The 10,638-nt window shown below is 49.8% G+C and overlaps 5 protein-coding genes across 5 annotated transcripts; all 5 read right to left on the bottom strand.

Annotated features, from left to right (window-relative positions):
• Window positions 1-1,420: 1,420 nt before the first annotated feature.
• Window positions 1,421-1,815, bottom strand: BDZ99DRAFT_569947 (uncharacterized protein; the record flags this gene model as incomplete). Its single annotated transcript, XM_033727942.1, has 1 exon — window positions 1,421-1,815. The coding sequence occupies one exon, from the start codon at window positions 1,813-1,815 to the stop codon at window positions 1,486-1,488; it is 330 nt and encodes a 109-aa protein (XP_033578982.1). The 3' UTR covers window positions 1,421-1,485.
• A 39-nt stretch (window positions 1,816-1,854) lies between these two features.
• Window positions 1,855-2,427, bottom strand: BDZ99DRAFT_519255 (uncharacterized protein; the record flags this gene model as incomplete). The annotated part of the gene is made up of 1 exon (XM_033725388.1): window positions 1,855-2,427. One exon carries the CDS (start codon window positions 2,425-2,427, stop codon window positions 1,855-1,857), a length of 573 nt encoding a protein of 190 aa, XP_033578981.1.
• Window positions 2,428-3,099: 672 nt separating this feature from the next.
• BDZ99DRAFT_285335 (maltose permease MAL61) lies at window positions 3,100-5,238 on the bottom strand. Its single transcript, XM_033714048.1, has 5 exons — window positions 4,868-5,238; window positions 4,546-4,803; window positions 4,246-4,494; window positions 3,885-4,197; window positions 3,100-3,826 (listed from the first exon to the last, which is right to left on the bottom strand). Exons 1-5 carry the CDS (start codon window positions 5,093-5,095, stop codon window positions 3,246-3,248), a joined length of 1,629 nt encoding a protein of 542 aa, XP_033578980.1. The 5' UTR covers window positions 5,096-5,238; the 3' UTR covers window positions 3,100-3,245.
• Window positions 5,239-5,748: 510 nt separating this feature from the next.
• BDZ99DRAFT_461962 (uncharacterized protein) lies at window positions 5,749-6,765 on the bottom strand. Its single transcript, XM_033719734.1, has 2 exons — window positions 6,327-6,765; window positions 5,749-6,271 (listed from the first exon to the last, which is right to left on the bottom strand). The coding sequence occupies exons 1-2, from the start codon at window positions 6,609-6,611 to the stop codon at window positions 6,158-6,160; spliced, it is 399 nt and encodes a 132-aa protein (XP_033578979.1). The 5' UTR covers window positions 6,612-6,765; the 3' UTR covers window positions 5,749-6,157.
• A 1,104-nt stretch (window positions 6,766-7,869) lies between these two features.
• On the bottom strand, window positions 7,870-8,961 carry BDZ99DRAFT_385111 (GroES-like protein; the record flags this gene model as incomplete). Its single annotated transcript, XM_033715416.1, has 2 exons — window positions 7,870-8,058; window positions 8,113-8,961. The coding sequence occupies 2 exons, from the start codon at window positions 8,959-8,961 to the stop codon at window positions 7,870-7,872; spliced, it is 1,038 nt and encodes a 345-aa protein (XP_033578978.1).
• Window positions 8,962-10,638: the final 1,677 nt, after the last annotated feature.

Below are 10,638 nucleotides of genomic sequence, written 5' to 3'. Positions count from 1 at the left end.
CTCTAGCGTTTTTCTAGGCTATTTCTATTATTTAGTAACTTTTAAATAACTTTTTATAGAGTATTCTCTATAGAATTTAGGGCTTATAGATTATTCTAAGGTCTACTAGCTATATACTAATAGCTTTAGCCGGTAGCTTTTTTTTAGCCTTTATCCCCTTCTTCTTTTTATTCTTTTTTTTATTATCTAGCTTTTTACGCTTTATTTTTATAAGCTAGACAGTTCCTGCAGCTCTAACACTTTTAGTATATAGTTACTTAAATAATCTAATACTACTAAAAAGGTTATTAAGCTAGATTATATACTAGCCCGGTAAATAGAGTTGCTTATTTAAATTAGTATTATATTAGAGGAAAAGATTAAAAATAATAGTTTTAGTTAGTATAAAGCTATTATAAATAAAGGATTTATTAAGGTTAATAGGGCCTTTATTATTACCCTTAGCGTGCTATAGCTAATCTAGAATATAGCCTTAATTAGCTAGAACCTAGATTTTAAAGCCCTTAGGTATAGGCTTTATTAAAATATTTATAATTTTAAATACTCTGCCTATAAACCTTTCTATTATTTTATTAATAGCTAGATATATACCTAGCGCCTAGTACTACTAGTAGTATACTTAAATATACTTAAAAAGCTTATCTACGCGGTTAAATATTATATAAAAGCTATTATCTAGTATAAAGCTAGCGTAAATATAGTAATTAAGCTGCTGGAAATAGGTACTGCTTATATAGTTGCTTAGCTAGTTAGCTATACCGGCTTTAGTTACCTAGTAGGCCTTAATTAATAGCTATACTACTACTTTTATATAAATAACAACTCTAAAATATATATATAACTTTCTCCTGTTTATAGGCCTTTATACGCGCTTTTAGCTAAGCAGTATATTTTTCTTAAACGGCTGGTAATCCTTAGTATATTTATTTATCCAGCGTACTATCTTTTCTACTATTTTATTAGTAAAAAATAGGCAGAATAGGGCTATAGAATACTAATTAAGACCTAGAGGTATATTAGAGGTGCTGGGCGCGTTGTAGTTATTAATTTATAGTAGCTTAAATATAGGCAGCGGCGTAGGCTTAGGGTAGAAAAGTTTAGGTTTTTTATAAGGCTTTAGGTCCTTTTATACGTAGTTAATATTATTAAATATCTATAGTATTATAAAGCATTTAATTATGGATAATAACTAGCTATTTAGCTTGTTTATATTCTGCTGCGTATATTAGGGCACGAGCTTAGCGCTAAGTAAGGACGCTAACGGGCGAAGGGATACCTTTTTAACTTATTATATAGTTATAGGTTAAGCTATTTCTATATATAGAACTTTATATACTACTATATTTAGAATAATTTACTAAGCTTAGACTACTATAGTATAGTAGCTTAAACTATAGAGAAGTGTAAGCTAATAGAATCGCCTTATTAAAACACGTTTCTGTCCTTATAAAACTAATACTTTATGTCTTATCGATCGAGGTTTAGTTAAGGACGCGAGTCTCCATCGTCGTAGTCCCAGAAGCATGCAGAATCTCGGCTGACGTTCAATTCGAGCATGAGCGCGTCCTGGAGATTGTCCAGCTGATCGCTTAATAACCGGAGTCTGTCTCCGACCATTTTGTATTCCTCGCTCCTGGGTAGGTCGAGGGAAATCTCGAGCAGAAGCCGATTAGCTTGCTGCTCCAGACCTGCGGCCGCCTCGGATACTCGTTCAATGTTCTTGATGATTACTTGTGCTTCTATCGAGAACATGGCAACGATATCCGAATATTCAGCATCGTACTCAGCATTTCCGGGCCGACGTTGAAGCAGCATTGATGTCTCGAACTCCTGTCTACACATCGGGCATGTTCCCTAATTGGCTTGGCCTGATGTTTGCCACAAGTCAAGACACTCTCGCCCCATAATGTGCCCGCAAAAGGTCTTGACGGCGGGGTCGCTCGTTGAGAATTCCTTTCGGCAAATGCTGCAGTTACCTTCATCTGGCCCCAGTTCCGCGAGAGGCACTGGGCGGCTGCTCGTTTTGGCTATCACGGGATCCTTCCATGGCTCGTTGTACAGTCTACACAACCGGCGTTTCCATGACAGTATTTCCATCGACAAGCCAAATTCGTCACAGAGAAACCTATCGCAATCTACGTGCAGCAACTCATCGTCCCTGGGTAGATTGAGGAAGAACTGATACTGTTCTGGCAGATGAGTGCGAAGGTAGTCCCTCGTGTAAAGCCAGCGAGCATCGGGGCCAAGGGAAGTTGCATATCCGTGCTGAACGTATGTCTGCCATTCGGATCGATGAACGTTGTTGACGAGGTGAAGGATCTTCGTGGCATGGAACTGGAGCCCGGCTATGAAAGGTGCATCAGGGTCATCGTTCCGGCTTACACCTGCGAGATCATGCAGATGCTGTTGGTTTCCCCGGTCGGACATGCTGAAGAGTGCGGGTGCTGAGGGCTGCGTGTGCTTAATGCTTGTTGTGTGCTGAAAGCTGGTGTGCTCTGAAAGCTGTGTGTGTGCGAGTGGTGTGAAAGGATGTGTGGAAAGCGTGGACACGAGAGATGAGAGAATTGCAAATAGGCCATCACAAAGAAACACAATTCGGCGAAACGTTGCTGCTTCAAGACATGTCGCAAGGTGATTCTGAAACTCTATCCATACATTTCACCTACCTGCTAGTCTCAGTTAACAGAAAGATGAAATAGTGAGATGACGTCGCAAAATAGAGGAAGAGAACTGCAGGGTGGCGAAACGGGAAGAAGGATGAGAAGCGTCGGATACGATGTCGCCGCCTTGCGCCTACTGGAAGCGAGCCTCAGAAATTTTAGCAGTAGGCTGTACGGTTTGGAGTTGCGCCTCAGCTGTGAGAATAGATTCATGACGGAAATGTAGTGGACCGGTTTCGGAGGTGTCGACGAACCCGAAGAAGCCGACTTGGCATCAGCCCGCAGCCCCGGCATTTGTTCATTACATCGGCGAGTGGTGCGGGCAGGGCTGGCGTTGAGTTCTGTCCCGTCCCGGATCGCCAATATCACACGAGGCAAACGACTGCTCAAAGCTGTATTGACTGTTTGATTGTTGAGAGTGTAGAAATAAGAGAGGATTTCAGAAAAGAAAGGCTATATACAACGATACGTGCTCGCCACGTCTACCGTGCTCCTTTCGGATTGACCAAGTCCACGGAAGACGGGCGCCGTTCAAAGCAGATCGCGTCGTCGGTTCGTCGTCCATCAGTTCACTGCCCGCAAGCCTTACTCATTCTCCGTAACATCAATAACAGTCGACTTGAACTTCCTCGCGCTAACCTTGCGATTAAACAAGATATCCAGCTCACGATAACTCCGATCCTTGAGTTCTGGCAAGCCAAAGTAAGCGCTCACAAAGCAGACGCAGGCAGTACCACCCCAGATATACCCGCACTTGCCGGCAAGGTTCCACCCAGTCGGGTTGAGCATGCGCGAGGCGAGGTAGATCATAGGAATCTCAGCGGCGTAGTATGCAGCACGCCCGACACCAGTGCTCAGCGCGCGCAGCCGGACCGAGGACGTCTCGGCAATGATGGAGTACGATATTGGGCCCATGGCGCCGGCGAAAACGAAGCTGATGACGACGCCGAGACAGGCTTGGGCATAGTTGGTTGCTGTGTTCTGGGGGATGGAGGCGCAGATGCCGAGGAGGAAGAGGAGAGTGATGTTTATGGCTGTGCCGCCAAGGTAGATGGTTCGGCGGCCTAGCCAGCCGCTAAGGGGCCAGGAGAGGATGTTGGCGACGAGTTGGAGACACGAGTTGATGAGATTGAGTTTGAAGGAGAAGTCGGTTGACATTCCGGCCTCTGAGGAGAGTTAGTTGATCGCCCTCGTAGCGTGTTAACGGGCTGGGCAGCTACTCACGCTCGAAGAAGAAGGTTGCCTGGTTGGCAATCAGGTTGCCGGCAAAATTCTGGGACGCGTACATCAGGCAGGTGATGATTGTTCGCCTCAAGTCGGTGCCCTTGACCAGGTCGAGGAGGGAAGGTTCACCGCCGTGATGAGCTTCAATCTGCACGGTACGTTCCATCATGGCGAGTGTGTCCTCGGCGCTGGCTTGGGTTCCGTTCCTACGAGCGAGGCGCTTGATGGAGCGGAGGGCTTGCTCTTTGCGTCCGTGGCGAATAAGCCACCATGGAGACTCGGGAGCGAAAAAGATGAGGACCATAAGTGGGAGCTGAAGCAGTTAGCTCTTGTACGTCACCGTCGGGAAGGGAGCACTCACAGGGAAGATCCATTGCAAGGCAAGAGGTCCTCGCCAAGCCCACTGATCGGTTCGTTTGTTGAAGCCCAAGGTGGCGGCGGCGACAATAATCATACCGATAGACCAGGCCATTTGGAGAGTGGCTGTGCAGGCACCGCGAAGGACGAGCGGGACAACCTCACTGGCGTAGGCGGGCGAGTTCGCAATGAACAATCCCCACGGGACACCTTCAAACGCTTGTCCGATGACAAGCACCGCAAGGGAGTCGGCCTAGGTGATGCTGTCAGGCGGAAAGCTCGACGTCAGGGCCAAGGCACTCACAAAGAAGGATATGAAGATGGTGGCGTTCATCAGAACGAGGCCCAAGAGGGTGGTCCAGCGATAGCCGAGACGATTGGTGATGGGTCCAGCCATAAAGACGCCGATAAAGGCGCCACATTGGCCGGCTTGGAAGAGGGAACTCTGCCATTTGGTGGGGATGGTGTAGCCAGATCCTTCGACGTAGACGCCGTACCGTTTCTTGAACGCGGGAAGTGCTACAAAGTTTCCGTTCAAGAACATGTCGAATGATTCCATGATCTGATGGACGTCCGCTTAGTTCTATGCAAGACGCGTGGATACATGTGCAAGGGAGAGGACTCACGATGGTGAAGCAGAAGATGAAGGCCCAAAAGCAAGCCATAGGATGGTCCTTGGCCGCCTCCCAGAGGGTCATCTCATGCTCGCGGTTCTCAGCGTTCTGGGCATCGGTCATGAGCGCTTTGTCGTCCATAAGCTCGGATTGCTGCGGGATGTTCTTCTCCTGGACTCCATGGTCGACAGTGTCGACGTAGGCCGCCTCGGCCTTGGGCTCGGCAGCGCGCGACGACATGTTGGGGCAGTGTGCAGGCTCGGTGGAGTACCGCGGCGAAGGGCAAAAGAAACAATGCGATGCAACAGCCAAGCAGGGGAGCTGGACCTGGCATCTTTTATATATCTGAAAGTCGGCCCAGGACGTGCTGCTCGGACTATCGATCCATTGCTGCGCGGCAAGGTTGCCCCAATGGGCAGCCCTAGTTTTTGCATCAATAGCAAGGCTCAGAGCGCGTTGGTGCGGGGGGCCGTTGCTCGGAGCACGGCAGAAAGCTTCCCCAGATATCCCACCAATGGGGCATTTGTATGGGGATGCGCACAAGCAACCCCGGACAGCGGGCGCGGGGCCCCATGGGCCAAGCTGGAATGGAGCTTAGCTGTACCTACGCATTCCGGTCAGGCGCTTCTGGATACTGGGAGCACGAGGCAAGGATGGGCGGAAGTATTCCCTATCCAGTGCTAGTGGCAGATGGACCAGGGTGCAGGGGTACCAGGCCTCGGCAATGGATATCGCCACGCCTTCCGTCCAGAATTCCTACGAGAGTGCACTCAATCCCGCTGACTTGGGATGTGGTTGTCACAGGTCATGTCCACGTGGGCCATTACCTCCATGCCTGGCGTTTTCTTGCCGTGAGCGGGCTGCATAAGGAGCATGCTGATACCTTCTACAAGGGTCAGTAGCTACTTCTGGGTCGGCCGATTGATCCACTGACCATCTTTAGGCTCACTGGCACTACGTTGAAGAGAGCCGACAGTTGCGCTGCCATCAAAGAGAGCTGGCTATTGCGACACCGACAAAAAGAGAGAAATGAGAACGCTACTACGATAATGATTTCCTTCAGGGCCATACGAGTGTGGGCCGTTGAGCGACAGGCCGCGAGAGAGGTTGGGAGCTATACGCTGACTGGAAAGGAGACAGGCTGGGATAGAGCGCTACCTATATAATTAAAGGAGATTGAGAGGTGGGGAGGAAGCGTCTGCGAGCAATGGGTCAAGAGATGGAATGAAATGGCACCCTTCAAAGCCCTTACACGATCAGGCATGCTTCAATGCATCCTAGACCCACGGTTCATGAAGGGAATTACACGCGAACTGTATCATTTGGTGGTCTTGCAACATCTGACATAGTCAGGATGATCCAACCCGAAAGAGGGCTTTTCCAACACGAGTATGAGCTCGAGCCCAATTGATGAAGCTGCAAGACGCGTTAGCAGAAATGTCGCGCTACCGCCAGCAAAAGGACTACTCGCCTCTCCATCCCAATGCATACTCCAAGTTGCCCACACCGTTGCGTATTCGCCATCTATGTGCTCAACTTCGTCCCAACTGACTTCCACAAGCTCCTGTTCTGCTTTCGCAAGCGGATCTATAGCCTCAGCGAGGGGCTTAAAGTGTGGCTCGTTCTCGCGGATGAGACACGCAGTCGCCTTCGGATGCATCATCTTGCGCATGTGCTCCACGTCTTTCGTCCTGACACAGGCAATGAAAGCCTTGACTACATCCACTGGACTTGAGTTTTGGATGATGGATGTCATGGCGAGAGACTAGATGTAACAAGGCCGGATGAGTCGTAGAGAAGTCCGTTGTTAGAGAAAAATATAGGACTGTGCGTCCTGACGGGTTAGTAGGGTGCCTTTGGAAGCAGAGAAATCGATGGCGAGGGGAGGCGATGATGAAGGAAGAAGAAAGCGGGGAGGCGATGATGAAGGACGAAGAAAGCGGGGAGGCATTTGGGAAGCCGAAGAAGCCGACTTGGCATCCGGCCCGCGGATAGCTCTCGTCGTCAACTTCTCCTTGCCATCAACAACAATCCGCGCCAACTGTTTACATCTACGGATACTACTGACTCCCAGTAAAGGCAGCTTGCGATCAAGTTCTCTCGTCCCACCGTCCTCGTCACATGCCCTCGCTCACAGCTTGTCTGATATTTCTCGACCCGCGGATAAGCCAATACATCTCAAGCCCGAAGCAATCGTACTCAGACTACACCCTTCACAGTGAATTTAGGTCCATAGCCGCTTATGGTCGCGTCTTACCTCCCTACCACTGCCTCCTCCACCGCCTACACTATCCGTGGCCTCAATGTCGAGTACTCCACTCTTTCCCTCCCGCGCACCAGCAGCAGTCCCTTGCGAGGCCATTTCGAAAGCGCCAATACCGGAGCTCCTAGTCGAACGAGCGCCAGCGTAGGAGCGGGATACTAGGCGGCGGAGCATGCCTGTAGACGTAGGGAGAAGTGCCGTCGCAACCAGCGTACACATGGAGATGACAAACTCTCGGCTCAAGCGTTGTTCTGACTTCGGGAGCTGCAGCACGAGGGCTGTAGAAATAACGCAAATTCTAGACTATTGTCCTGCCGAATCTCCTGGGATGCACAATGGTGCCCATCGAAACTGACAATGCGCTCTGATATGAGCATGAAGTTTTCTGCAATAGCCGTGAGAGACGGCAAGACAGAGATGAAGAGGTTTGGAGAAAGGTCGGCGCGAACTCGAGCACGTGCAAGGCCCTCCTCGACCTTCCTACGGCTTTGGTGCCAATAGCATATCAAGCGGTTTGCGCTCTTGAAGATGACTAGCAGGTCACCTGTTAGCCCTTGCGTCTTGGTACCTCGATAGTTTCTATTGTATTGGCTATGAGATCAACTCCCGCTTATTAGGGTTGCTTTTCACTCTCGTTCGTTAGATCGCTCTAATCTTGCTTCATCTCAAGACATCACGTTCATTTACGACGCATAAGATACATTTCAGGATGACAGAGCCTGCTTTGTACACGAGAATGAAGCTGTGTTGACTATGCGATATTGTACACTAGCTTCTGGCCAGATATGGCATTGTCTCTATACAGCTGGAATCCGTTGATGACGCCTTTCAACCCTCCCTCAACGACGCGGACAGGGTTGGGCTTGATTATCCCACTTGATAGCATATCCGGGAGGTGGCCATACAGCTCAGTCGCCAAATCCCGGTCATCCTCTCTTTTCTATTACTTGTCAGTTCATGCCCTCATCAGAGCAAGCCAGTTTAACATTCATACCGGAATTTTGAAAGGTCCAAGAACGAGATCATCGAAGAACGCCGTAAACACCACAACATCTGTGACTTTGACGTTCTTTTCCACGTTCTGTGTGTTTGTTTTCATTGGCTGGATCGTACATAAGACCCCTCCACCGTCGCAGACCGCGCTTGATGCTTGCGCAGACGAGGTTTCGTTTCCCACGCAGTCCAGAACGTAGGTAATGGCGGGAAGAGCCTTCTTGATATCTTCAATCACGGTAGGGCTTCGGTAATCGTACACATGCGTCGCGCCCAGTGCTTCCACACTCTCCTTATTCCTGCAGGTCGTCGCAAACTGAAATCCGAAATGTCGGGCAATCTGAATGGTGTACTGGCCAACGCTGGTGCTTCCACCCCATATTAGTAGCTGGATCTGGTCCGCTGCGGTACGATCAATTCCTAGACAATACGGCGACAGTAAAGCGAGCCATGCGGTTGTCAAGGCCAAGGGAACCGTTGCAGCGGCCGCCGAAGAAATGGTGTCCGGGACTTTGAAACAGAAGGCCTGTTTAACGATGGTGTGGGTTGCGTATGCACCCAAACACCCAGGACGTCCGCCTTGCACGAGTCCAGCAACGCGGTCTCCGTTCTTCACTTCTGTCACTTCTCCACCAACACTCTCCACTTGCCCACAGAAGTCGCAGCCAAGTACTGCACCATCGCCGAAGCGGTTTTGGTCGAAACCTTTGATGTCGGTGGGGTTCTGAGCAGTGGCGCTGATGCGGACTAGGACTTCTTGAGGCTGCAGGGCTGGGATAGGGACGTCTTCGAGAGCAAAATGGTTCTGCCCGTCCGATGGATGACAAACCAGTGCTTTCGCTACAGACATGTCGACAACGCTGAAGCAATACTGTTGAGAGACCTCGAGCTTCGCCTAAACTTCTGGTTTATTTCGTTGTATAACTTCTCCCTCAATTCCCTTCGGTCAGACTTTCTTCTTGGTCTCATTTTCTGAGCGAACTGGGTCCTCGAAAAGGTGCTCCCGTCACTTCCGAGGTCGTGCTGCAAGGCTAAGAGCGCCTAGGCCTAGTGATTTGGTCCTCCGGCGCTCGGAGTCAAAACTCGGAGAAATTTCTCCGCAATGCGCTCCACTTCTACGTAATTGGGGTGCGCTTTTTGTTCTATGGCCCAAGTGCCCACCTCTGCTGCTTCTCCCACTGTCTCTACCGCTATAGGCCTCGGCGTAGTGAAACCAAGCCCATACTTAGTTAGCTTACCCCAATGAGACCATTCATCAGCACTATACTCCCTCCAAACTTCACTATCGACGAGGAGTATCCCATTCCACGAAGAAGCCCAACGTACTAGCCTCTCAGAGACTGAAGTTGCTCTCAAGATGTATTCCGAGTGGCGAGGGCCTAGAGAGCCCACGAAACTGGCCGCTCGAAAGGGCGAAACCAATTCTCTCAAACGGTATGCTCAAGACGAGGACACCGAAGATTAGGCAGCTGCAGTCGCGATTCCTCTCATGCTCATAGTCCCAGGTAGGAGTGATTCGTCGGAGACATCCTTGATATGAGCCTCGCTCTTAGCCCGCCCATCGTAGAGAAGGCAATGGAGAGCTTGAACGAGTAATAGGGGACCGTCGACTGCCGACTCTAGTGGACGAGGCGCAGCTGCAGTACATCATCAAAGAAGCGCTCCGATGGCGACCTTTCTCCTATAGTTCTAACGCGGGCGAGTCAACTGAGCTCTCCTCAAGTAGCACTCCCAACTAATTGGCTCCGCAGGCTCCAACCATAACACGAAGCAGAATGCCATAGACAATGGCCACTCCATCCCAAACACCCCCGTCACGGCAAATAGCTACTCTAGAAGTGAGCCGCTATAAAGACGCCCGCACATTCAAAGCTATACTCTCGATCAACCAAAACTTGGCTCTCGGGAGTACGCCAAACCCGAAAATACGCTCATTCCCAATTCGTGTAGGGTATCTGGGGCCACAGCGCTCTGGCGCGTTGACCGCGGATCTGGCTAGTGTGCGACGCCTGAATGAGACTGTTTCCGTGGCATGCTTTGGTCTGTGAATGATACTGTAACACTGCTCTTCGATTCAGTCGCCATGAGATCAAAGTATGAGCCTAATATGCGGTAAGACTCTCAAAATCTGCGGCTGGCGGGCATTCGCAGATCGTTCGGAGCATTTCCAAAGAATAACACTTTTCGAAGTGGAGTATGCAGCGCAATCATTTTCGTTGACCATATTTTTCATCTTCACGACTCACTTTAAGTAAAGTCCAGCTCATGCCACGCACTCGTACAAGGAGCATAACCACTTTGTGTTCGTAATCACCTGGGCGCAACTGATGTTCCGGTAGTCAGAAAAAGAATTGATTCAATACCCGGACGAACCTTGACAATGACCACGTGGGGGAATGCTTGGGCAAATGCGGGGAAACGGCTATTATCTCATCGCTCTTCCGCTCCGAGTCGGAGCTCTACGTCCGGACATTCTTCAACGCGTCCAGACAGTTTCATAGCCGCTCATGTGGTTATGTGAACTTCT

This window comes from Mytilinidion resinicola (genome assembly GCF_010093595.1).
Source record: "Mytilinidion resinicola strain CBS 304.34 unplaced genomic scaffold BDZ99scaffold_7, whole genome shotgun sequence".
In the NCBI taxonomy this organism is placed as follows: domain Eukaryota; kingdom Fungi; phylum Ascomycota; class Dothideomycetes; order Mytilinidiales; family Mytilinidiaceae; genus Mytilinidion; species Mytilinidion resinicola.
The sequence above is the reverse complement of the archived record's forward strand: the minus strand, read 5'-3'. Positions and strand labels throughout refer to the sequence as shown.

Coding starts and splice junctions, on each gene's coding strand:
- BDZ99DRAFT_461962 (XM_033719734.1), bottom strand. CDS start 6,611: ATGACATCCATCATCCAAAACTCAAGTCCAGTGGATGTAGTCAAGGCT. Junction 6,272..6,326: donor GTATGCATTGGGATGGAGAG/GCGAGTAGTCCT, acceptor CGCGTCTTGCAG/CTTCATCAATTGGGCTCGAG.
- BDZ99DRAFT_285335 (XM_033714048.1), bottom strand. CDS start 5,095: ATGTCGTCGCGCGCTGCCGAGCCCAAGGCCGAGGCGGCCTACGTCGAC. Junction 4,804..4,867: donor TCATCTTCTGCTTCACCATC/GTGAGTCCTCTC, acceptor GACGTCCATCAG/ATCATGGAATCATTCGACAT. Junction 4,198..4,245: donor CCTTGCAATGGATCTTCCCT/GTGAGTGCTCCC, acceptor TAACTGCTTCAG/CTCCCACTTATGGTCCTCAT.